This window comes from Convolutriloba macropyga, chromosome 7 (genome assembly GCF_964194025.1).
Source record: "Convolutriloba macropyga chromosome 7, txConMacr16.3, whole genome shotgun sequence".
Classification (NCBI taxonomy): domain Eukaryota; kingdom Metazoa; phylum Xenacoelomorpha; order Acoela; family Convolutidae; genus Convolutriloba; species Convolutriloba macropyga.
Window position 1 is genome coordinate 57,636,637 of NC_134474.1, and position 27,786 is coordinate 57,664,422.

Consider the following 27,786-nt stretch of genomic DNA (forward strand, 5'->3'; position numbering starts at 1 on the left):
TCTTGGCAAGTCTTGAGTCAAGTCTTGGCCGAGACTTGACAAGTCTGTGCTCAATTCAGAAATGACTTAGACTTGACAAGTTTTGACAAGTCTTGGCATGCCTTCACAAGTCTTAAGACTTGAGATAGGACGTGATCAGTAGTAATTTGTCAGTTCAGAGGACGTGTATTTCACTAGAGCAGTACTGGTCAAAGCCTGAAATTCGTTCCGGGAAGTTTAATCCCACGTTCGGTTGTAATAATTTCTTATCATAAGGTTCTAATAATAAGTCCCGCGCGCCGCTGAGGCATGGCCAAATGGCTATAACACCAATAGCATTAGTACCTGTTGTAAAAAGGACTAATATCCCGGTGAAATGAAAGGGGGTTAAACAAATAAGGGTCAACCAAAAAACAGGACAACGTTAAAACAGGTTTTTAATAACCTTATGAATTACACTAATTTTTTCACATTGCGAATCAACTGACAAATTTGTTTTTTTGCCGGCAACTGGATTGTCATGGTATTGTAAGAACTACAAATTTCTCAGGTTAGTATCTAAAGGATTAGAAAGCTATTTATTTTTAGTTATAGCAGTTAAATTCTATAGAGGCAGATTGTTCAGTTGCTGTTGTTTGCTGAGGCATACCTTGATCATGCTGTCGGGATTGCCCGCTAGAAACATGGGAGGAGGGATCATCGGTGGGGCTTCTGGCTTGAATCTGGGCTCGTACCAATTGGTGTCATTGGGCTAAAACAGCACACACATAATAGGTTAAGTCATTTTTAAAAAAACTCCTGAAAATGTTCTTTGATTTTTTTAAATAACTATTCAATCGGGTTATCCCTAGACCCATAAAATCGATTATTCACATGATCTAAAGACTGAAAATGAGAAAATAGGACAAGATTCATATTGTGTAAGGCTCTTGCGAGAATCATGCAGGTTTTGATTCATATGTAGTCTTTGAATCATCTGGTTTCAATAAGCTACAGTCACTGGGGAAAAGAAACATAACTGAGGTGATATATTTATAAACCGTGTGACCGTGACAGAAATAGACCACGATCCAACACTCCAAAGAGAAAGGTGAATACGATTCAAAAATGTATGTGGGCGAAAGAGTGCAACTGAAATCGACAACGACTACATTGGCCGACAGGAAAAGTGCAACTGTGCGACTACTACTCGAGGGACCAGTCAGTGTCAAACTGTGCGACTATAATTGGACAAAAAAAAAACTTGCTGAAAACTTATCTGTTAAATCTAAATTTTCAACCGCATTTGCATGTCATTTATGTCATATCTTTGGTAACTGAAGACATTATTGCAATAAAAATATCCAGAAATTGCAGAGAAACCAAATAGGCGCGAGAATTGATCTTACGTTGCCTTTAAAAATTATTAAAAGCTCAAAAACAACCAAAAGACTCAGTGAAAGATTTAGGACCGATTTCGTTGCTTTGTGAGATTTAACAGATGATTATTTCATTTTGAATCGATTTGTGATATCCATGTATTCAAAATAATGAGCACAAAGAATTTTTTTAATCTTCAAAAAGAATTGACAAAAAATTGAAAAAAATGAGAAAAAGAGCTACAGTTGTTTTTAAAAGAGCTCATTTTATGCTTGATATAGCTTCCTTTGATTTGTTTAATATAATTTCTAATGCAATCTTTTTGCTGTTTCTTGGTATCTGGTAAACGTTTTTAGTAGCGACAATAGCGACAGACGAACGGAGCTTTTATTGGCCTATTGGAATTTTACGACTTGATGAGGAAGTATACTGATGGGCTGTTCTTTTTAAACATGTTAAATGTCTATCCAACAGGATGTGAAATTCAACGAAGTACGTTAAACCCAGTATCTAAATCACTTTTCAGAGGAATCGTAGAAAAAATGAGAGAAAAATAGGAGTGATTTATATATATATATATATATATATATATATATATATATATATATATATATATATATATATATACATCAGTTTTCTGCGAGAGGTAGAGCAAAGTACGTTTGAAAAGCATTCCTGTAAGTCAGTAAAGTTTTTTGTCCTTTAGAAGCGTTTTTGACCATATAAAGCAATTATTAGAATTTTAGATGCAATATTGAGCGAATTTTGTCACGTAGCTTTTTAAGGTTGTATTATTTGTATTTTTATTTCATTTGAACTGTTTATGATGTTGAGGAGTTTTTGGTTAGTTCCTCTTTCTAGTGGTCAGTAAATTTTCGTTGGATCTCAGTCAATTTTAAACTGTTATTGTCCAATCATTAATTTCAAGTTCTTCGAAGAGGCTGGCAGTAAGAGCGCAAAATTGGACACCTAACGGGTTAGATATTAGTTTTTAAAATTAAATAAACAATGTTTTTAGAATTTTCTGATTTTTGTTTTTTGTTCTTTATTTGGCTATGGCATGTGTGGAGAGTCACTGATTCAACAGAAACAATTCATAATGATACTTTATAGTACAAAATTTGGCATTGCTGCCAAGACTTTAAATCAACTCCAGTTTATTAGCTCACAGATGAATTAAATAGTTAAAGTACCACGAGTACCAAAAAAAACTTGAACATTGGATTGCAATTGCTTTCCACTAAGCTATCGTTTACCGCAATTATCCTCTCACTGTTCTTTTTCAAAATGAAGAGCAATGAGAACGGCGCAGTAGAAAAAATGTTTAATTCAGTGTAATGAGGTGTAAATTATGAAACTGCCACAATAACAAAAAGACTTGAACAGAAAATTGAGCATAAAGTTATTAACACAGTCTCAAATTCAGTCAAAATGTTGTGTCCAAATTTGGATATGTTAACTTTTTGATGGCTTCATTAAACAAGTGGTGATATTCGCGAACGTATTTTCATGATGGGTGTTTCCGTTGCGCGATATTTAGTGGAGCCATAGTTTCTTTTGTTTTGTCTACCATTTGGCTGTCATTTAATGAGCATTTTTCTGTATCGCAAAGTATGCTGTAGCGAATTTTTTTGAAGTCTCTTCTTGTAAAAAAAAACTAAACGGTTGTTCTTTCTTTACTTTTCTGGCTTTTGCTGCTGTATATTTATGTACAATAAACAAAAATTTGCTGGAAAAGGTTGTATTAGAAATGCATCGTGTAGAAAACTCTAAGAGCAGCACTTCACAACAAGAATGTGTGTCTCCAAAACAGTTTCAGTTGATCGGATACTTAGAGTCTAGTATGGCGACAGGCTCTAAGAGAAGTTAATGATCTCTGGGCGCTACCTGTTCATCCCGTTTTTGAGGACAAAAATGCAGTCAGGCAAAAAATTGGTTAAGCAAATGTTGCATATAAAAGACAACAGGACAATTATTATTGCTACAAACCTTGTTTGAGAGCAATCGAACGTTCTATTTTTACTTAACGTGGATATTCCAGGTGAACATTTTTGAAAATAAGTTTGTTTTACTTCACTACAAATGCTCTTCATGCTTTGAAATAAATTAAGAAATTAGATTTCAATGAACATTTTCTTAAAATTCAAATCTTAGTCCAGCGGCGTCGAAGGAATTTATGAATGTATTTTACAATATTAATGAAACCTGACGAAAAATAGGAATTTTTCAAGACCACTTTTAACAAATGAAAGCTGATTTTTTAATGTGCAAAAAAACATAAAAACAATGTCAATTTTTTTTCAAAATGTACGAGAATTACGACTTGCCTGCGCAAATTATGCATTAAGATTCCAAACATTAGAGCAATTTTGTAACCTCTTAAATTTTCTGCAACTTTTTAGTCGAGGCTAATTGATGCATGCTAACTGACAATGCAATCATGGTGTAAGATAAAGCAAACAGTCAACTCACAAGACCTGGAAAAATTAACCATGTTCCAGTTAATTATTATCCTTAAAACGACTACACATGAAATTAAGATGTTTTCCAAGATCAATGAATCAAGAGACCAATTTAAAATCTATGCTCGAAAATTTTTCTGAGAAAAGAATGCAAACTTTTCAACATGAAACATGCAGTAAGCACAATCAATTACCGTAGATGAGAATTATCGGAAAAAAAAACAACTTTATTTCCTGGTCTGTATTGCCTGACAATACTTTTAATATTTCTTATAATAGTGAGAGTTATCAATATTTGTTGTTTTTATCTCATAAAAACAGTAATTTTTAGAATTATATCTTCGAATTTGCTGCTAATTTCTGAGTGTTACGTCGGTTGTTTCTCTATGAAAGGAGATTTCGAGCCAATAACCTTCTGAAATTTTTAATAATAAATAATTTATATTTTCAAAGACATCACCAATCTTTTGTTGAATTTCAAATCAGTACACAGACAAACCATAAAGATCAGACAAAAGTGACTCAAAAAACAACGAAAAAGCTAAATAAAACTTTTACTTAAAAATTAAATTTGCTCTAATTTTGTAAACTAACGGAGGGAGAGAGAGAGAGAGAGAGAGAGAGAGAGAGAGAGGGAGAAAGAGAGAGAGAGAGAGAGAGAGAGAGAGAGAGGAGAGGGAGAGGGAGAGAAAGAGATTCCTGTAAGTCAGTAAAGTTAGTTTTTTGTCCTTTAGAAGCGTTTTTGACCATATAAAGCAATTATTAGAATTTTAGATGCAATATTGAGCGAACTTTGTCACGTAGCTTTTTAAGGTTGTATTATTTGTATTTTTATTTCATTTGAACTGTTTATGATGTTGAGGAGTTTTTGGTTAGTTCCTCTTTCTAGTGGTCAGTAAATTTTCGTTGGATCTCACTCAATTTTAAACTGTTATTGTCCAATCATTAATTTCAAGTTCTTCGAAGAGGCTGGCAGTAAGAGCGCAAAATTGGACACCTAACGGGTTAGATATTAGTTTTTAAAATTAAATAAACAATGTTTTTAGAATTTTCTGATTTTTGTTTTTTGTTCTTTATTTGGCTATGGCATGTGTGGAGAGTCACTGATTCAACAGAAACAATTCATAATGATACTTTATAGTACAAAATTTGGCATTGCTGCCAAGACTTTAAATCAACTCCAGTTTATTAGTTCACAGATGAATTAAATAGTTAGAGTACCACGAGTACCAAAAAAAACTTGAACATTGGATTGCAATTGCTTTCCACTAAGCTATCGTTTACCGCAATTATCTTCTCATTGTTTTTTTTTTCAAAATGAAGAGCAAAGAGAAAGGCGCAGTGGAAAAAAATGTTTAATTCAGTGTAATGAGGTGTAAATTATGAAACTGCCACAATAACAAAAAGAATTGAACAGAAAATTGACCATAAAGTTATTAACACAGTCTCAAATTTAGTCAAAATGTTGTGTCAAAACTTGGACACAACATTTTGACTAAATTTGAGACTGTGTTATTAACTTTATGGTCAATTTTCTGTTCAATTCTTTTTGTTATTGTGGCAGTTTCATAATTTACACCTCATTACACTGAATTAAACATTTTTTCCACTGCGCCTTTCTCTTTGCTCTTCATTTTGAAAAAGAACAGTGGGAAGATAATTGCGGTAAACGATAGCTTAGTGGAAAGCAATTGCAATCCAATGTTCAAGTTTTTTTGGTACTCGTGGTACTCTAACTATTTAATTCATCTATGAGCTAATAAACTGGAGTTGATTTAAAGTCTTGGCAGCAATGCCAAATTTTATACTATAAAGTATCATTATGAATTGTTTCTGTTGAATCAGTGGCTCTCCACACATGAACATTGGATTGCAATTGCTTTCCACTAAGCTATCGATTACCGCAATTATCTTCTCACTGTTCTTTTTCAAAATGAAGAGCAATGAGAAAGGCGCAGTGGAAAAAATGTTTAATTCAGTGTAATGAGGTGTAAATTATGAAACTGCCACAATAACAAAAAGAATTGAACAGAAAAATGACCAAAAAGTTATTAACACAGTCTCAAATTCAGTCAAAATGTTGTGTCCAAATTTGGATATGTTAACTTTTTGATGGCTTCATTAAACAAGTGGTGATATTCGCGAACGTATTTTCATGATGGGTGTTTCCGTTGCGCGATATTTAGTGGAGCCATAGTTTCTTTTGTTTTGTGTACCATTTGGCTGTCATTTAATGAGCATTTTTCTGTATCGCAAAGTATGCTGTAGCGAATTTTTTTGAAGTCTCTTCTTGTAAAAAAAAACTAAACGGTTGTTCTTTCTTTACTTTTCTGGCTTTTGCTGCTGTATATTTATGTACAATAAACAAAAATTTGCTGGAAAAGGTTGTATTAGAAATGCATCGTGTAGAAAACTCTAAGAGCAGCACTTCACAACAAGAATGTGTGTCTCCAAAACAGTTTCAGTTGATCGGATACTTAGAGTCTAGTATGGCGACAGGCTCTAAGAGAAGTTAATGATCTCTGGGCGCTACCTGTTTATCCCGTTTTTGAGGACAAAAATGCAGTCAGGCAAAAAATTGGTTAAGCAAATGTTGCATATAAAAGACAACAGGACAATTATTATTGCTACAAACCTTGTTTGGGAGCAATCGAACGTTCTATTTTTACTTAACATGGATATTCCAGGTGAACATCTCTGAAAATAAGTTTGTTTCACTTCACTACAAATGCTCTTCATGCTTTGAAATAAATTAAGAAATTAGATTTCAATGAAGATTTTCTTAAAATTCAAATCTTAGTCCAGCGGCGTCGAAGGAATTTATGAATGTATTTTACAATATTAATGAAACCTGACGAAAAATAGGAATTTTTCAAGACGACTTTTAACAAATGAAAGCTGATTTTTTAATGTGCAAAAAAACATAAAAACAATGTCAATTTTTTTTTTAAAATGTACGAGAATTACGACTTGCCTGCGCAAATTATGCATTATGATTCCAAACATTAGAGCAATTTTGTAACCTCTTAAGTTTTTTGCAACTTTTTAGTCGAGGCTAATTGATGCATGCTAACTGACAATGCAATCATGGTGTAAGATAAAGCAAACAGTCAACTCACAAGACCTGGAAAAATTATTCATGTTCCAGTTAATTATTATCCTTAAAACGACTACACATGAAATTAAGATGTTTTCCAAGATCAATGAATCAAGAGACCAATTTAAAATCTTTGCTCGAAAATTTTTCTGAGAAAAGAATGCAAACATTTCAATATGAAACATGCAGTAAGCACAATCAATTACCGTAGATGAGAATTATCGGGAAAAAAACAACTTTATTTCCTGGTCTGTATTGCCTGACAATACTTTTAATATTTCTTATAATAGTGAGAGTTATCAATATTTGTTGTTTTTATCTCATAAAAACAGTAATTTTTAGAATTATATCTTCGAATTTGCTACTAATTTCTGAGTGTTACGTCGGTTGTTTCTCTATGAAAGGAGATTTCGAGCCAATAACCTTCTGAAATTTTTAATCATAAATAATTTATATTTTCAAAGACATCACCAATCTTTTGTTGAATTTCAAATCAGTACACAGACAAACCATAAAGATCAGACAAAAATGACTCAAAAAACAACGAAAAAGCTAAATAAAACTTTTACTTAAAAATTAAATTTGCTCTAATTTTGTAAACTAACGGAGGGAGAGAGAGAGAGAGAGAGAGAGAGGGAGAAAGAGAGAGAGAGAGAGAGAGAGAGAGAGAGAGAGGAAGAGGGAGAGGGAGAGAAAGAGATTCCTGTAAGTCAGTAAAGTTAGTTTTTTGTCCTTTAGAAGCGTTTTTGACCATATAAAGCAATTATTAGAATTTTAGATGCAATATTGAGCGAACTTTGTCACGTAGCTTTTTAAGGTTGTATTATTTGTATTTTTATTTCATTTGAACTGTTTATGATGTTGAGGAGTTTTTGGTTAGTTCCTCTTTCTAGTGGTCAGTAAATTTTCGTTGGATCTCAATTTTAAACTGTTATTGTCCAATCATTAATTTCAAGTTCTTCGAAGAGGCTGGCAGTAAGAGCGCAAAATTGGACACCTAACGGGTTAGATATTAGTTTTTAAAATTAAATAAACAATGTTTTTAGAATTTTCTGATTTTTGTTTTTTGTTCTTTATTTGGCTATGGCATGTGTGGAGAGTCACTGATTCAACAGAAACAATTCATAATGATATTTTATAGTATAAAATTTGGCATTGCTGCCAAGACTTTAAATCAACTCCAGTTTATTAGTTCACAGTTGAATTTAATAATTAGAGTACCACGAGTACCAAAAAAAACTTGAACATTGGATTGCAATTGCTTTCCACTAAGCTATCGTTTACCGCAATTATCTTCTCACTGTTCTTTTTCAAAATGAAGAGCAATGAGAAAGGCACAGTGGAAAAAATGTTTAATTCGGTGTAATGAGGTGTAAATTATGAAACTGCCACAATAACAAAAAGAATTGAACAGAAAATTGACCATAAAGTTATTAGCACAGTCTCAAATTTAGTCAAAATGTTGTGTCCAAATTTGGACACAACACTTTGACTAAATTTGAGACTGTGTTAATAACTTTATGGTCAATTTTCTGTTCAATTCTTTTGTTATTGTGGCAGTTTCATAATTTACACCTCATTACACTGAATTAAACATTTTTTCCACTGCGCCTTTCTCATTGCTCTTCATTTTGAAAAAGAACAGTGAAAAGATAATTGCGGTAAACGATAGATTAGTGGAAAGCAATTGCAATCCAATGTTCATGTGTGGAGAGTCACTGATTCAACAGAAACAATTCATAATGATACTTTATAGTATAAAATTTGGCATTGCTGCCAAGACTTTAAATCAACTCCAGTTTATTAGCTCATAGATGAATTAAATAGTTAGAGTACCACGAGTACCAAAAAAAAACTTGAACATTGGATTGCAATTGCTTTCCACTAAGCTATCGTTTACCGCAATTATCTTCTCACTGTTCTTTTTCAAAATGAAGAGCAATGAGAAAGGCGCAGTGGAAAAAATGTTTAATTCAGTGTAATGAGGTGTAAATTATGAAACTGCCACAATAACAAAAGAATTGAACAGAAAATTGACCATAAAGTTATTAGCACAGTCTCAAATTTAGTCAAAATGTTGTGTCCAAATTTGGACACAACACTTTGACTAAATTTGAGACTGTGTTAATAACTTTATGGTCAATTTTCTGTTCAATTCTTTTGTTATTATGGCAGTTTCATAATTTACACCTCATTACACTGAATTAAACATTTTTCCACTGCGCCTTTCTCATTGCTCTTCATTTTGAAAAAGAACAGTGAAAAGATAATTGCGGTAAACGATAGCTTAGTGGAAAGCACTTGCAATCCAATGTTCAAGTTTTTTTTGGTACTCGTGGTACTCTAACTATTTAATTCATCTATGAGCTAATAAACTGGAGTTGATTTAAAGTCTTGGCAGCAATGCCAAATTTTATACTATAAAGTATCATTATGAATTGTTTCTGTTGAATCAGTGACTCTCCACACATGAACATTGGATTGCAATTGCTTTCCACTAATCTATCGATTACCGCAATTATCTTCTCACTGTTCTTTTTCAAAATGAAGAGCAATGAGAAAGGCGCAGTGGAAAAAATGTTTAATTCAGTGTAATGAGGTGTAAATTATGAAACTGCCACAATAACAAAAAGAATTGAACAGAAAATTGACCATAAAGTTATTAACACAGTCTCAAATTTAGTCAAAAGTTTGTGTCCAAATTTGGATATGTTAACTTTTTGATGGCTTCATTAAACAAGTGGTGATATTCGTGAACGTATTTTCATGATGGGTGTTTCCGTTGCGCGATATTTAGTGGAGCCATAGTTTCTTTTGTTTTGTCTACCATTTGGCTGTCATTTAATGAGCATTTTTCTGTATCGCAAAGTATGCTGTAGCGAATTTTTTTGAAGTCTCTTCTTGTAAAAAAATCTAAACGGCTGTTCTTTCTTTACTTTTCTGGCTTTTTGCTGCTGTATATTTATGTACAATAAACAAAAATTTGCTGGAAAAGGTTGTATTAGAAATGCATCGTGTAGAAAACTCTAAGAGCAGCACTTCACAACAAGAATGTGTGTCTCCAAAACAGTTTCAGTTGATCGGATACTTAGAGTCTAGTATGGCGACAGGCTCTAAGAGAAGTTAATGATCTCTGGGCGCTACCTGTTCATCCCGTTTTTGAGGACAAAAATGCAGTCAGGCAAAAAATTGGTTAAGCAAATGTTGCATATAGAAGACAACAGGACAATTATTATTGCTACAAACCTTGTTTGAGAGCAATCGAACGTTCTATTTTTACTTAACATGGATATTCCAGGTGAACATCTCTGAAAATAAGTTTGTTTTACTTCACTGCAAATGCTCTTCATGCTTTGAAATAAATTAAGAAATAAGATTTCAATGAACATTTTCTTAAAATTCAAATCTTAGTCCAGCGGCGTTGAAGGAATTTATGAATGTATTTTACAATATTAATGAAACCTGACGAAAAATAGGAATTTTTCAAGACCACTTTTAACAAATGAAAGCTGATTTTTTAATGTGCAAAAAAACATAAAAATAATGTCAATTTTTTTTAAAAAATGTACGAGAATTACGACTTGCCTGCGCAAATTGTGCATTAAGATTCCAAACACTAGAGCAATTTTGTAATCTCTTAAATTTTCTGCAACTTTTTAGTCGAGGTTAATTGATGCATGCTAACTGAAAATGCAATCATGGTGTAAGATAAAGCAAACAGTCAACTCACAAGACCTGGAAAAATTAATCATGTTCCAGTTAATTATTATCCTTAAAACGACTACACATGAAATTAAGATCTTTTCCAAGATCAATGAATCAAGAGACCAATTTAAAATCTTTGCTGGAAAATTTTCCTGAGAAAAGAATGCAAACTTTTCAATATGAAACATGCAGTAAGCACAATCAATTACCGTAGATGAGAATTATCGGAAAAAAACAACTTTATTTCCTGGTCTGTATTGCCTGACAATACTTTTAATATTTCTTATAATAGTGAGAGTTATCAATATTCGTTGTTTTTATCGCAAAAAAACAGTAATTTTTTAGAATTATATCTTCGAATTTTCTACTAATTTCTGAGTGTTACGTCGGTTGTTTCTCTATGAAAGGAGATTTCGAGCCAATAACCTTCTGATATTTTTAATCATAAATAACTTATATTTTCAAAGACATCACCAATCTTTTGTTGAATTTCAAATCAGGACACAGACAAACAATAAAGATCAGACAAAAATGACTCAAAAAACAACGAAAAAGCTAAATAAAAACTTTTACTTAAAAATTAAATTTGCTCTAATTTTGTAAACTAACGGAGGGAGAGAGAGAGAGAGGGAGAAAGAAAGAGAGAGAGAGAGAGAGAGAGAGAGAGAGAGAGAGAGAGAGAGAGAGAGAGAGCGAGCAAGAGAGAGAGAGAGAGAGAGAGAGAGAGAGAGAGAGAGAGAGAGAGAGAGAGAGAGAGAGAGAGAGAGAGAGAGAGAGAGAGAGAGAGAGGAAGAGGGAGAGGGAGAGAAAGAGCAGCCTAGAAATCAGCTATGAAAAATTTTGGTGTCATTTTTTGCAGTTTATCACTGCTGTCCGTTTTGTCCGCTAATCACCCTTTATGTTTTTTTAGTTTCTAAAAATGTTGTCAAGGAGTGTTCTGGAAAACTCTTAATGAATTTAAAAATTGAAAACTGAAGCTCATAAGGCTTGAAAGTAGGATAATGAAGCTACCAGAAGATATTGCACCACATAAAATATAACTCTAAGCGACCACTCCAAATTGGTTTTAAAAATTACTTTTCAAAATGTGCCGAACAATATCAACTGAACAAACAATATCAACTATGCAAAAACCTCTTTGATTCTTAATTTTAAAATGTTGCACTGTTACCATAGTTGGTTATACTAATTGAAATGCTGTAAGTGATTCGATCATAAATTAGCATTAATTGACTATAAAGAAAAACGGGGTCACATTGTTGCAAATCATACATTAATAGGAAAAGAATTACAAAAAATAAATGAACAATGAACCAAATTAATTGTTGACTGACTGTTTTCCTTTTTCTTATCTTGATAAAATAAATTTTTTTGCAAAGATTTGAACTTTGTTTCGGATCATTTTCAAATTCAGTTAAAACGATAATCTTGCACATGTCGTAATAAAAATCAAAGATTGATTTTGAAATTTCAAACATAGTTAGCCCATTGCCAGAAAAAAGCCAAAATAGCTTTGTAGATCTGCAGTTTCAAAGAGATGATCAGAAAAGAAAAAGAGAGGGCCATTAAAAGATGACCATTAAAATAGTTAGACGAAAAAGAAACAGACCAAAGAACTCTCTGAATTAAGGTAAAGAGAAGTCAATTTGAGAGAGAGAAAAATAATTTTTCAGGACCAAAAGCTTAATCACATAAAGGAACAAAAACTCGCTCCCTAGAGAACAAAACGTGACGTCAAGCATGCAATTCAATTGAAGAACTATGGACGATTGAATAACAAGTAGATTTGAAGTGATAGCGACGTCATGTGGTCGTAACAAAAGTTCTGTTGACAAAATGTTAGGACAAAAACATAGCACGACAAGTCCTCAAATGAATTCACTAATGACCCAAAATTTAATAGTTTATAGCGAAATCAAACTAAGACAGTCAACAGAGCGCCGAACCTCAAAATGCGCAAAAGAACAAAAAAAGTAAAAGCAAATAAAAAATTTACTTTTCCAAGATATAATGTTTCATGAATCCCAACAATTAACAACAATTTATGAAAAATTTGACTCTATGCAACCTAAGAATTAGTACATAATGCATCTTTATGGTAATCAATGACATATAAATGAAAAAAGAGGCAAAAACTGAAGAAGTGTGGAAAAAACGACATTGCGAAAAGTACTTGTGGTAGTCAATGGCGTCAAAGTAAGAAAACCACATAACTAAATGTCAAAAACCCTAACCACAACAATAAAACAAATTGTCACAAGATACCACTTGGCAGATCTAATGGTTGATAAAAGGACAAAAAAACTATGAATGAAGGTAAGTCTCAATAAGGTAAATTCACAAACATTTCAAAGACAAATTGTAACAGAAAAAGTTTTGACTGAAAGTGGGAGCCAAATTTTGATTAAAATTACGTGTCATTAAACTTTTCATTGAAGATACTACGAGCAAAGACAACAGATTGAGCAATAAAGTCTAGCAGAACCAAAAAAATTGATAATGTTTCTTGAAAACAACGAAAGTCAAAGTCAAAGAGATAGTTAGCTTTGAACTGAAACAATTCAATCGATTGAAATCGTTTATAGTAGCAACCAACCTATGAGACCTTTACCCAATTAAATTTATTGATAAGCAAAAAAACGAAAAGTACTCTCAAAGCTAAAAAAAGTCTATTTAATATTTTGAGAACTAATAATGTATAAGGCATGAAAACAACTATCCATCATGTTTAATTTTAAAAAATCTAATAAAGTTCTTTTATGCTTTATTGCTTACTAATGATGCTGTACTTAATGACAATAGGTGATAAAATAAAACAGAAAAGTTTAAAAGTTGGGCGAAAACAAAGTTTCGATATTATTATGTGACAACAAACAGTATGAAAGTAAAAACATATCAGGACCAGTCCTGAAATACAATCTATAGAATTGTATGAAAAACTAAGTAGTTCTCTACCTCAACGGAAATTCAAGTGAACAACGCCTGCCAAAACACAAACAAAATCATTCCGGAAAGTTGAGTTTCTAAAACAATCAAACAAGCCAAGCAAAAATGTGCTCATTGCTGAAACTCTTGATGATTCTACCCCGAACGCAAATTTTGGTCCCTTTAACTACGCCATTTCAAAAATATGTCCAAAACCAATATTTTCATCTGAAATCAGTCCAGTATTATATCCGCAGGACCTGAAAAATATTATTGGCCCTTGAAGATCGAATAACTCAGAAAATGACAGAAAAATTTTAAAAAAATTGAAATCAATTGCAAATTTTAATGCAAATTTCTGACAATTGTGATAAAAATATGTTAAGAAACTTTTTTGTGTCTCTAGGGGATATCCAGTAACCCAAATCCAACCCTTAAAAAGTTCATTGGTTCATAAAGATCAATAAGCTAGGTAAAAATCAATAACTTTAAGAAAAAATTTTAAATTTTATCAAAAAAAGGAATTTCGTCCTATTAAAATGTTGAAACCATTCAATTGTCCATGGTAACTAAGTGATAACAAACTGTCAAACCCTGCAGGAGGCTGCCTGGCAACTGAGGCAAAAAAAACTGAATAAAAACAAACGTTTTGAAAAAACTTGAAAAAAAAATGGGAATTTTATGAAAAAATTTTCTAAAAGTAGAAGGGTTAAAGTGTTGGACACATTTCCAGTGACATGAACATCCATGCAGTAATTGTATATCAGACTGTGGAATCGGTTTGCTGGCCCTTGAGGCTGGACAAAAATCAAAAATTATCAAAAATTTTAGGAATAATTGAAAAAAAATTGCAGGTTATTAATGAAAAAATGCTAGATTTAGAAATATTAAAGTGTTGAAAACCATTCCATAGTTAGTAGAAGTTTTGCAGTAAATTAGGGCTTATTATCAAACCTAAGGAGATTTCCTGGCCCCTGAGGCTGAAAGAACTCAAAAAATGACAATAATTGTCAGAATCTAAAATCATTTTGCATGTTTGTGCTTGTAGTACCAAAACATATAGCTCATAAAGTGGTCATAACCAGTAATTTTGTCTCGCAAAAAATTGTTGTCAATTTTTAAGAACCCCATTCTAAGATTAATAAAACAAAAAGCTTAAAAAATTACAAAAAAAAGCACGAAAAATTGTACCATTTTGAGCTCAAAAGATCCTAAAAAGAAACTTTTAACCTTAAAATAAAGCCAGCCCAACAGCTGCATCTTTCCTAGCACTTGAAGACTACAAAAGTCTCTTTTGGACTTGTAATGAAACTCAATGCCCGCGGGGCTTTACTTTTTCATCAAGTTTTAAAAGATCCAATTCATTGAAAAATGTGTAAAAACATCTTTAAAAAAATCACAGCGCACCAATACAATCCAAAATCTTTAGATTATGAAAAAAAATTAGCTGCACGTTGATGGGTTCAGCCAATTGCAAATAAACGCCATTAGAAAACATATGTATCATATTAATAGCATTCAAGAGAAGAAACACTGAAAACAGCTGTCAAATTGCCGCGCATGAAAAAAATCACTTTCAAAAACTCGAATTTGTTTGAATACCAGTTTCTCGTTCCGCTTTGAAGGTACTTGGGGAAAAGATCACACATCAAACGTACTTGTTTTTTTACTACCTTTGCTAGTCCGACGTTACTAAAATTACCACTCTAATTTGACTTCTCACTGACGTGAAAAAGTCGAAAGAGTAGTGAACAGATCTAAAAAAAAGACAACACACCAACAAACTTTCAATACTTTGGTTTGTAAAAAAAAACTATGAAGAAGTCAACAATAGCCTCAGCCAGCGCTTTACGGCTAATAGTTAAATGACCTGTTACAAAATTCACTTTCTTTGAGAAATGACCTTTTTACAAAATTCTCTTTTAAAAGCAAAACTAAACATTTAAATAAATTTGCATTTGCGCAATCAAAAAAAACCAAAGCTCTTTTTTAGTAGCAATCAAGGGAGGGGGGGGCATTAAAATTACAGATCTGTTGGTAGTGCTTGAAACAAATTTTCAATTTGAATTGTTGGGTAAATCATCATGTAAAAATATGGCACGTTTGTCTGGGGTGTGCAAATAATATGCACCCATAAAATTGGGGGCGGCACAAACGGAAAAGATCCAAAGATTCTTCCATAAGTAAAATGATAATTTTTCTCAATGCTACTGCTGAATCAAAAGTATAAAGGATCTAAAATTTTGTGAACATTTCGATTCAATTCACTCTCTGCCAAATAAGAATTTTTGAATGGAAAAGACGAGCGAAAAATGATGTTGCCAATGTTATTGCAACTTTCAAGATGATTCAAAAACCGCCAAAATTGCAACAAAAACTTGACTCTTTTGTCCAACAACGTGAAACTTTGACGTGCTCTTTTAACAAATTAACAAATGATTAGATTAGAGATATGTTTTAAAACATAATTTTGGCGACCATCCGCCTTGATAATAAAGACAAAAAACCTTCTGAATTAAAATTATTTTTTTTTTGAAACAAAGAGGGGGCATGAGCACACCCCAAGACTAATATCCAAGACTACGACAGAGGAAGAGTTTCTTATTGCAGACGAGCTAACCAAAGACGAAGAGTTTTTTTTTCAAGGACTTTCAGACGTCACCCGACCAAGAAGGCCTGACATTTTTTTGGTTACAGACGTCACCAAGAGATGATCCCCCGAGGTTCCAGACGTCACCTCAGAAGTCCTTTCCCCAGTTAGACGTATCCAAAAAAAACGTGATTTTTTTTGCGACAAAAAATCTCAAACACACAAAAATTGTCCCCCAACGAGCTTTTGGTTGATGGTTTATGAAAGAAATAGCCGTGAGCAACTGCAAGTCAGCAATTAACGAAAAAAACACAAATTGCCCGAAAAAACGATATAGCGTTTTTTGCAACGGAAAAACTCAAAAACAATTTTCTCAATTTGTCGCAAAAAATCTAAATGAAAGTAAAATTTTTATTTGAATAGAACACTTCAGTTGGACTTAAAATCAACTTTATTTTGGTTGAACACCTTATAAAAAATTTTTTCTCGAAAATGAGAAAGTCGCAAAAGTGCTTTTTTGAGCATCAAAAATCAAAAAAACGTTTTTCTAACGTCTTAATGAAAACTTTTTATTAAAAGCAAAAAACCCATTGATTAGCCCCCCTTGGGTTCGTTGGAAAAGAAGCTTCAAAATCATTTTATCAATTTTGCGTTTTTGTAAAGAAGCAACTGAATTCTGACAAAATTTGCTTCCTTGACTGCAAAAAATCAAAAAACGTTTTTCTAACGTTTTAGGGAAAACCTTTTAATAAATCCAAAAAACCCATTGATTAGCCCCCTGGGTTTGTTGGAAAAAAAGCTTCAAAATCAGTTTATCGATTTCACAATTTTGTAAAGAAGCAACTCAATTTTGACAAAAATTGCTTCTTTGAATCAAAAAATTCAAAAAACGTTTTCCTAACGTTTTGAATAAAACATTTAATAGTTCCACTGAAACCCATTGATTAGCCCCCCTTCTTTTGTTGGAAAACAAGCTTCAAAATCAGTTGATTGAATATACCAACTTATAAAGTGGCAACTTGAAATTTGCAAATTTGCTCATTTTACTTAAAAAACTCAAAAAACATTTTTCAAATGTTTATTGGAAATTTTCAGTAGATAACAAGAAAGCGTTCGAAATAGCTCCTTCTGCTTGTTGGAAAACAATCTGAAAATATATTTCATCCCCTCGCAAAACTGCAAAGAAGCAACAGAAAAGTGGCAAAATTGTTTCTCTGTTATATAAAATTTAAAAAACGTTTTTTCTAACGTTTTTTTTCTTATTAAAGAAAAAATCAATCAATTTTCAAAAAAAGAGCTATTTTATATACCTCCGCAGTTCATTACAAAACAAGCTGAAAAACTATATAACCATTCTGCAAAACCGAAGAGATCAGACAGAAAAATACTGAAAAGCTTCTGACAAAAAAAACCTTCAAAGAGGTTTGTGTTTTCTTTGATCTTAATTGCATACTACTAGCCGCGAGCTTAGTTACTGGGGTAGTATGCTTTCCTAAGAAAACCCGACATCTACACTTATTTTATTTTCCTTTTGCATACTACTAGCCGCGCATCTAGTTAATTGAGTAGTATACACTGAAAATACCTTCTCAAGAGAAATAAAAAGAGAAGATAAGATCTATTTTCCTTTTTCTCAAAAAGAAGTAAATCAAAAGCTCTCGAATAATTCCCCACTCAAATTCATTCACGCATATAGTCCCTTTAAGTTGGAAAACATCTCTTCTTTTTTGTCCGCGGTCTCAGAAGTTGCCGAAAGATGTCCCTTTTCCCCCTTTGGTCTCAGTAGTCACCAACTGAAGAGGAGTGTGTTTCCGTTGGGTCGCAGTAGTCACCAAAGTAAAGATTAGCAATACATAGGTGGCAGATAATATCCAGAAACAAATACAAGCAGTTTAATGGTAGCAGTTGTCCTTAACTTCATAACAATCGCAAAACAGAATTTCTTGGAAAAGAGCTTCAAAGTAGACCCAGCTTTTAAGCAACCTGTTTTCTCTGCTTGTCTGTAGCTCACGTTACCTGGTCGCACCGCATTTTAAATTCTAAAAAAGTTAACTTATTTTGAAGAAGTATCAATATAGATTTAGTTTGTTTGCTTTCAGATTTTGTTTGTTCCCAAAACTCCACACACAAAAAAAAAGAAAACACTTCAGTAAAATTTTTTCTGGTACTTTGATTGTGATTAAAGGAGAACTAAAATTTACAGGAGAATCGTTGCGAAGTCATATATGTAAAAAAAATTGAAAGCAATTATTTGGTCCTGTTCAACAAATCAATGGTACACACGCGCGAACGCTTAGTTTTTCCTTTTTTTAAGCAAATTTTTAGCTAGATTTAGCACAAAAAAAAACACCTTTAGGATTCCTGTTTTTGTGAAAAGTTGCGTTGAGAAAAGAGCTAGTCTGATTAGCCTACATAAAATTAAGAGGTTTTTAATTTACCAAAAAAGTCGTCGCTCCGTAAATTTCGAGCCGTTCTTTACCTTTACTTTAAATACGACAGAACCATTACGAGTTGACTACAGCCGTTTCATCAAGATGACAAAAGAAAACAGCCAGAAGTTACAATACGCATTGAACAAGTTCAAAATGACTGAGCTCAACATGAAAAATTAGCTTGATCTCTTACAGACATCCGTTCAGCAGAGAAAAAGCTTCCGCACACTTTCTTTGTTGATCAACAAAATCAAGGAGAGCGTTGAAGAGCTGAAGACAAACCTTGACAGCATCATGATGGAAAAAGTAAGCTCCAGTAGCATAAATTCAGTCATGAAACGTCAATCGAACTTGATCTCTCGTCTAGAAAAGTTGGAACTAGAAGTCAACAGTCTCGACGATGATGGTCAATTGAGTCAATCATCAACTCGAGTGCGCGATGACATCAGCTGCATCTCACAGCCCTCAAGAAGACAACTCGAGTTGCATCGATTGACACCGGTTTCCCAAAACTCAGAGCAAAACAACATGACAGTAAAGAACCCTGCCAGCGATGTCTCCCCTCCAGTGCCCCCAAGACCGGCGAAACCATCGATTTTCCTTCCGCAAGGAAAAAATAAACCCAACCTTCTCTCCAAATTCCTTCAGAGCAACAGCCAATTTGCGCAGGATACTAGAGAATTGGCTGAAGAACCATTAAAAAAATTTTACGACGGCTGAACACATAAATCAATCAATGTCGTTGTTAGCAGCCCCAACACCAGCATCAACCCTATTATCCAGAGCAAACATTCAGGACAGATTTGTCTTGAGTAATCCACAATCCCCCGAACACAAAGTTGTTCTCAGAGAGCAAGAGAACAATTTCAACCAGTTTGCTTCAATTCAACAGCCCTCCGTTCTAATGAATCAAATTGCAGTCTTATTTCCTGTTGAATCTATTGATAACCAGCCGGAAATAATTCACTTGTCAATTGGAGAATTGAACCAGTTCTCTAGTTCAAAGCTGATCACATTGCCCGAAATGCCAATTAATCAACCAGCAAATGCCACAGTTAGCCCAAAAGAAAAGTCTTCTGTTCTCTTAAATAACAAAAGAGAAGATAAAAGCATACAACGTCTTGCATTAGATTTGCAAAACTCACTTCAACATAACTGCTCAGTTAACAAAACCAATACATACCAAACATCAAGTTCATGCAATTTGAATGAGCAAATGCTTCAGCGTCAATTTCATTCAGAAAAAGGAACAAATAGAGTGACAAATGAGACCACGCCAAATCCGTATTGTTACGAAGACAGTAGTCACAATCCCCTACATTTTGACAACAATCAAAGTGCAACTGCTCAAACTGTTTCAAACACTCAATTTCCAGCTGTTCCAATAAGTGAAAACCAGAACAGCGGAAAATTGGCGTCAGCAATATCGTTACCAACAGTAGCGCAAACAAACGTTTCCCAACAATTTCAGAACCCACTTTACCCAACTGGAGTTCATTTTAGCAATGGAAATCGAACGGGAGAACCAAACAATGGAATTGTTTTCCCCTCCAATACAACACTCAACAACCAAGGTACCAACCTTGTTTGCTGTACATCATCTCAGCCACCTAATTGTCCGCCTACTCCGGAAAATCCCTTTACAAACTACCAAACAGCCATTCTTCCCCCCTTTACTCAACATATTAGCCAACCAAACATTTCGGGAAATTCGAAACAGATTCCAAATTGGTCTTTTTCCGGAAAGCAACTGTTTCAGCCACGAACTGAATTACAAACAGAAAAAATCCCGTTTGAAAATAATTTTAATTTACAAACCACAAACAAAAATTCCATTAAACTGCCACCAATAACAATATCAAGTTTCAATGGTAACCCACTGAAATACCATGAGTGGATAAACAATTTTTTTAACCTAGTTCACAATAATACTAGCCATACGGATACACACCGTATAACATACTTACAGAACTCGGTCGTAGGAAAAGCCAAAGAAAAAATTCAAGCCTACTCGTGTGACCCAGCTTACTACGCGATTGCTTTGAAAGAGCTCATGGATCATTTTGGAGATCCCAGCATTGTTGTGGATGCTTTCATCAATCAACTGGAAGCCTGGAGTCCGAACAATGACTACAACAAACAGAGTTTCGTATCTTTTGCTTCTTTTCTCAAACGATTAGTGCAAGCTTTTGAATATTTGGGCTTCAAAGCCGACTTGCAAAGTTCAACATTGATGAAAAAGGCAAAAGAAAAAATTCCGCATAATAATCTGATGAAATGGACAGAGTATACAATAACATCAATTGGAAATCAACCAACCGTCTCTGATTTTCAGAAGTGGCTTGAAGTACAGGCCCAAGTATACGACAAAATCAACAGAGAAAATGTTCATAAGCCGTTCAATAATTGGAACACTTTTGGTCACAACAGTAATAGCATTAGCAGAATTAACAACAACAATGATAATAGGAACAGCAATGCTATGAATCAATTTTCTAATACGTCACAAAACAATTGGAAACCGAATTCATTGCACTCAAGTCGCCCTGCAAACCAGCATGGTCAACCACCCTTTTCTCCGCGTAAAGATGCTGATCAGTCAAACAGGTCTTGCGAGAAATGCAAAGGAAGTCCAGAAATGTGCGCCAGACCAAAGGTATGTCATTGTGAGCAAGAACAATCTTTGCTCGAACTGTTTAAGCAACAAACATTTTAAGCAGTCATGTCCGTCCACAAAACGATGCCAAACATGTAAAGGATTTCACCACACAACTTTGCATGATCCTTCGAAACAAGTTAAGCGGCCCACCGCTGCCTTCTCAACAAGCAATCCCAATCAGCCGACACAAAATCCAGCAAGCCCCCAAACACAGCCATCCTTTCAACAAAAAAATCGAAACAAAAGTACTGACATTGTCAGCAGTACAAAGAGCCAGCAGACCAGACACGGTCAATCGTTTTCTGGTAAAAGACAATCACAGCAACAAAATATTGAACGCGCCCGTTTGAGTGCTTCGAATCCGACCCAAAACTTCAGTATCAACAGAAATACAATTCCTCTTCCTGAATGGTATGAACAACTACAAATAATACCAGTTTCATTTGTAAAAGGAAGTAAAGTGTTTGATACCTACGCCTTGATTGACCCCGGAAGCCAGTTCACCTTCCTGCTGGATAATGTTACTAGCTTTCTTGAGCTTCCCTACGAAGCACAAGCATCAACAACTCTGCAGTACCTAAACACTGAACATGAAATACCACTGTCCAAAATTATTGAAACAGTGACAGTAACGCCTTATGACAAAATCAATCAACACTTCAGCATTGCAAGAGCCCATAGCACGCCATGTCTCAATGTATCACACGCTAACGTTCTTGAACTCAATTAATTATGCGACACCTTCAAGGAACTTAGTCACATTTATTTCCCTGACATAGCCAACGGTGCAATAGGCGCCCTTCTTGGTGTCAATACGTTTGCCTTCACATATCCAGTCGACGTAATCCAAGGTAGCAAAAAGCGTCCATTCGGCGTAAAAACAAAGCTTGGTTGGACTCTCGCTGGAGAGTACGAGCTAACTCCTAAAACAATGAACTCAAACAAGCCCCCTCGCCAACCATTCATTTACCATGTCTGCCGGAAAGACATCGAAGAAGAACCATTGGAAGAATTGGTTCAAAGATTCTAGAGAATAGAAGCTGAAGGTACATTACCCGAACAGAATGAAGACAGCTCACTAGACCAATTAGCAGTGCAAACAATGGAAAACTCAATCTGTCACAACGGTGAAAGATATCAGACTGGCCTTCCTTGGAAACCTGTACAGAAACTCCAGAATAACTGTTTCTCAGCAGTCAGTCAACTAAAAAGTCTACAAAAACGACTACAAAATGATCCCGGTCTCAATCAGAAGTACAACTAGACACTCCAAACAGACTTGGATAAAAATTTTGTCAAGCCAGTCGAAATGCAAGCACCACCCCCAGAGTCAATATGGTACTTACCTCATCATCCAGTCATTAATCCAAACAAACCCGGAAAAGGGAGAAGAGTTGCCAACGCAGCATCAAAATTCCGCGGTGAATCACTGAACTCAAATCTTCTAACTGGTCCTGATTTGCTAAATAACTTAGTTGGAGTGCTGTTGAGATTCAGAGAACACCCGGTTGCTGTTTTGTCAGACATCGAAGGAATGTTTATGCAGATTGCCGTAAGACAAGAAGACCAGTCTGCTCTTCGTTTCCTTTGGATGATAGACAACTCCATTCGACAATTCCAATTCACTAGATTAATCTTTGGCGCAACATGTTCACCATTTTGCGCAATTTATGTGCTCAATAAATGTGCAGAAGACAACAAAAGTGAATTTCCAGCCGCCTTGAACGCTATTAAACACCACTTTTATATGGATGACTACATCCAGTCCCTGCCAACAATTTCAGAAGCCAAAGAAGTCATATCACAGACAACAAGATGCCTGAAAAATGGTGGCTTCAGGTTGACAAAATTTGTTTCGAACGAACCAGATGTACTCGCTGAAATCTCTTCCAACGACAAAGACGAAACAAAAGAGATCATAAGAGTCCTTGGTCAAAAATGAAACATAACAACTGACGATTTTGTCATCTTTCCCCTACAACAATTTCCTAAAGATGCAACAGTGTACACACAAAGGAAAATATTCAGTTTGGTATCTTCAATCTTCGATCCCTTCGGTCTGTTGTCTCCCCTGAAAATTAGAATCAAAATGGTTTTGCAGCAGATTTGGAAACTTGGAAGAAAATGGGATGAATTGATACCACATGAACTACACCATGACCTCCAGAAAGTTCTAAACAGCTACTTTGCCATGCCCGAAATCCGAATACCAAGAACTGTTCACAATTTCAGTAAAATCACAAGCAGCCAACTTCAAATATTTGTGGATGCCTCAATGGCAGCTATGGCAGCCGTTGCTTACCTCCGTACAACCAATAGTCAAACCACTCCGCCACAAGCATGTTTTCTCATGGGAAAATGCAAAGTTGCTCCCATTAAACAGAATAGTGTGTCAAAAATGGAACTAGAAGCCGCTGTTATAGGAGTGCGCCTTCTACAACTGATCCAAAGAGAAATGACACTGACATTCGACCAAATTTTTCTCTGGTCCGACAGTCAAGTATTTTTGGACTGGATAGCCTCAAATAAGAAGCAAAACGTTTTTGTTTCAAACAGATTGCAAGAAATTCATAAAAGTTGTTCACCCCAGCAATGTCATCACATCTCAACTTATCTCAATCCCGCCGATCACGGAACTCGTGGTCTTGAGACAAACGAAATTCAGCAGAAGTGGTTAGAACCACCCCAATGTCTTTGCCAAAGCGAGTCGACCTGGAATGAGATAAACAAACCACGTTCAACATGTGCGGCAGTCACGAGAAGTCCTAAGACAATTAAACCTATAGTCGATCCGAAAAAATTATCAACATGGAACAAACTTCTTCTGACAGTTGCAACAGTTTTCAACCTAATTAATCGTGCAAAGAAAATGCGAACGAACAATCACCAATACACAACTGAAGACATTCAATTATCAAGAAATTATCTCCTGAAATTATCTCAGGACAGTTTTTTCCATTCGACCGTTAATTCTGTACAACGTGGAATCAAACTAGATTCTAAGTGCAAAAAACGATGCTTAAATCCGCTGTTGTATGAGGACGGATTACTCAGATCTTGTGGTTGATTGTAGTATGCACCAACACAACTGGATTTTGCAAAACGTCCAATAATTTTGCACGCCAAGGACAAAATTGTTCGTTTGTACTTGGAACATGCCCATCAAATATGTATTCACCAGTCCACAAAACCAACAAAAGCATTCATTCAACAACGTTGCCATGTGATTGGCCTTCGGAAAGCGTTAGCAAGCGTACGGTTTCATTGTTTCTTATGTCGACGCTTTGACACGAAAAACATTCAACCAATTATGGCACCATTACCTAGTTTTCGTTTTCCAACAGCAAAAACACAGTTCCCCTTTGCTAATTCTGCTGTAGATTTCTTTGGACCCTTCTACATCGAAGATTCCAAAGGCATTTTAGAAAAACATTATGGTCTAATATTTACATGCATGGTGACGCGAGCAGTTCACTTAGAAACGTGTCCAGACCTCAATACATATACGTTTCTCAAAGCCTTCAGAAGATTTTGCAGTCGTCGATGCCAGCCCCAACTTCTCTACAGCGACAACATGAAAACTTGGCGCTTCTGAAGAGCTGAAGAAAATTGTTAAAGCCTTGGACAATGACAGAATCAACAAAGCTTTAGCAGTAGCCAGTACAACGTGGAAATTCAATCCCCCATACGGCCCTCATTTTGGCGGTGTCTGGGAGCGTTTGATCCAGAGCGCCAAAAGAACGCTCCTCCTCATTCTAGGATCCAGAAGACTCTCTTTTGACACTTTCCTAACAATTATGGTGGAAACAGAATCAGTCCTCAACTCCAGACCACTGACTAACGTTGCTGAGCAGCCTGACAACGAGGAAACTTTGATTCCAAACCACTTTCTTATCCAGCGTCTCTTCGATAGCTTGCCACCAGGACAATTTGGAGACCAGCAACCTGCAAGCTTGAAGACATGGAAGAACACGCAGAAGCTGATGAACCATATATGGCGACGCTTGGTGAAAGAGTATCTGCCAACGCTTAGCCGACGGTCGAAATGGTCAAACAGCAACGATAGACCTCTCAAAGTGGACGACGTTGTTTGGGTGTTGAAAGACCAAACACCAAGAGGCATTTGGCCACTGGGAAAAGTCATGGAGACAACGCCAGGACGAGATGGAGAAACACGAGTCGTAAAGGTAAAAACGGCTTACGGCACGTTCGTTCGTCCCGTTTCCGGTCTCGGACGCGTATTTTCTCCGTAGTTTTTTTTCCGATTTTTCTCGCTCCGTTTTTAGGCAACGTGAGTTACCCCTTTCCCACAAATTGATGTACTGACCATATTGACAACATTTCAGCCTACAGTTTCAGAGCCAATTTCAAAGAAGATGACAAAAGACTTCAATCAATTGATGCCTCCGAAAACCCTTGATGCCCCCCTTTGTTCCCTTGCAGCATGTTGCCAATGTTATTGCAACTTTCAAGATGATTCAAAAACCGCCAAAATTGCAACAAAAACTTGACTCTTTTGTCCAACAACGTGAAACTTAGGCGTGCTCTTTTAACAAATTAACAAATGATTAGACTAGAGATATGTTTTAAAACAAATGATTTGAAGCAAATATTGTCATAAAGCTATGATGTAGTTTTTGTACCGGGATTTTCGCTTTTTCAAGTGAAATAAATCTCAAACTTTTTGCAGTTTTTTTTCTCGTAGGCGTTTGAAAAACTCAAAAAACGCTGAACAATTTTTCATTACAAGCGCCAAAAGATTTCTTTCCAAAGAAAGTGGCCAATGACTTCGATCGCTCAGTTACGCTGAAGACTCTCAAAATGTGAATTGGAAACCGTTATTTTCAAAAGTGTTGAATCACAAATTTGAACTTAAAAGTTATCCAGTTTGATTTTAAATGTGGCTCTTATTTTCAACAAAAGAATACAGTGGTATAGAAAGAAATTTCATGGCCACATTCCCACAATGGAAAAATTTTCTGTACGGCTCCGCCAATTATACCACACGGTTTGAAAGTGTGAGTCACTTTTGCATTGTATTAAGATAAACAAAACGTGAAAACTAGCGATGAAAAACCAAAGATAGCTAACCCATTGACATAGTTGTCTTTATCAGCCAGCAACTATTGGATAAGTCATTACCTGACTAAGACTTTTGGCAGACATTGTATCAGGTCTTACATGATACAAAAACTTGTCAGTTCTTGCTCGAAAGATATTCAAATTTACCAGATCTTGTACGATAAAAATCCAAACTTATTAGATTTTACACGATAAATTCTGTCTAATCTTATCTTGCACGATAGAAATGCCGGAATCATAGAGGTAATATTAGATAAATATTGAAATAATAGAATTGATGCTCACTTACTTCTATATGAAAGGGCTGAATATTCGTGGGATGGTGAATGTTGTTCAGGTGCTTCCTTGAACACGTACTGTCAGCGGACGGGTTCAAAGAATTCTTCCTTAACTCGGGCAATCTCTCTGTGTGTTTCTCTTTGTAGTTATCCCAAAGCTGGGCGACCAGCTCTGACGTCATCAGAGTATTCGTATTCTTAGCAAGTAGACGAATAATGAAGACTCCGTCGGGTTTCAGGTAATGGTTGACAAACATCGCGAGGAGCTTCCGATGTTCGGATCTGTCGTAGCGGTCCATAAATTTAAGGTGCTTTTTAACATACAAAATTCTGTCAACTGCGAATACCAACTTGAAAGCCCATTCAACGAAGTTAATACATGTACAAATTGTGATGATAACCAACCACCACCAGACGAAGAAAAATATCATTTCGTTGAATAAATTAACAGGCAGAACACACTGGACTGTGTAGTCGTGGACGTTATGGCCCATAACACGAATGCTGAAATCGCACATCGTAATTCGGGGGAATCGGCGAGACGTTTGCCACGAAACCCCGTTTAGGAAGTCGATCAAAGCAGCGAGGCCATACAAGGAATAGCGGTTGCCCAGGAATTCGTTCAGGGCGATTAGCTGTGCGACTCCATTGAAGATGTAAATGAATTTGGAGAATAGGTAGAATAGGCCAAGGTACGTCCCGTTGCGTCTGTTACAAGTGACACATACCATTTGTTTACATTTGGGCCAACATCCGCGTCTGTACTCGCGTTGACTGCCCAGATACCTTGAACAGTAAACAACATGTATTTAGCAAGTTGCAGGCATTTATTTTGTCCTAACACCCAGGGTCAAGATCGCTGATTTATGCCCAGAGAACCCACCCAACATAAGGAAACCCATACAAGCAAACATTTACGTCCATAGACAACCCAAATACATGTTCAGACAATCCTTAAGAAACATAATTCTTTCGCGACAATTTATATAAAAAGGTCAGGATATAGTAACTTCAGGCAATCAGTGGTATAGACATAAGTATGGGACCTCGACCCGGGACAATCATTATAAAATACAGTTAGTTTATCGACGTTTAAAATAGTACTCAATATATTTTACAATTTGTTTTAAGTGTGCTAGGCGAACCCCGCAGTACTGCATGCAAAATTTTAAAAAATGATGAAAAATTAGCGGGCAAAGCTTAATTTCGAATTCCACT

At 35.2% G+C, this 27,786-nt stretch overlaps 1 protein-coding gene across 9 annotated transcripts in view; it reads right to left on the reverse strand.

Moving 5' to 3' along the window:
- Positions 1-27,786, reverse strand: part of LOC142343189 (innexin unc-9-like) — a 103,688-nt gene that overhangs the window by 13,481 nt on the left and 62,421 nt on the right. For all 9 annotated transcript variants that reach the window (XM_075394910.1, XM_075394907.1, XM_075394913.1 and 6 more), the window contains 2 exons: positions 26,580-27,354; positions 629-730 (listed from right to left, as the gene is read on the reverse strand). In XM_075394910.1, coding sequence (XP_075251025.1) covers positions 629-730; positions 26,580-27,354 — 877 coding nt within the window. The remainder of the gene's footprint in view (positions 1-628; positions 731-26,579; positions 27,355-27,786) is intronic.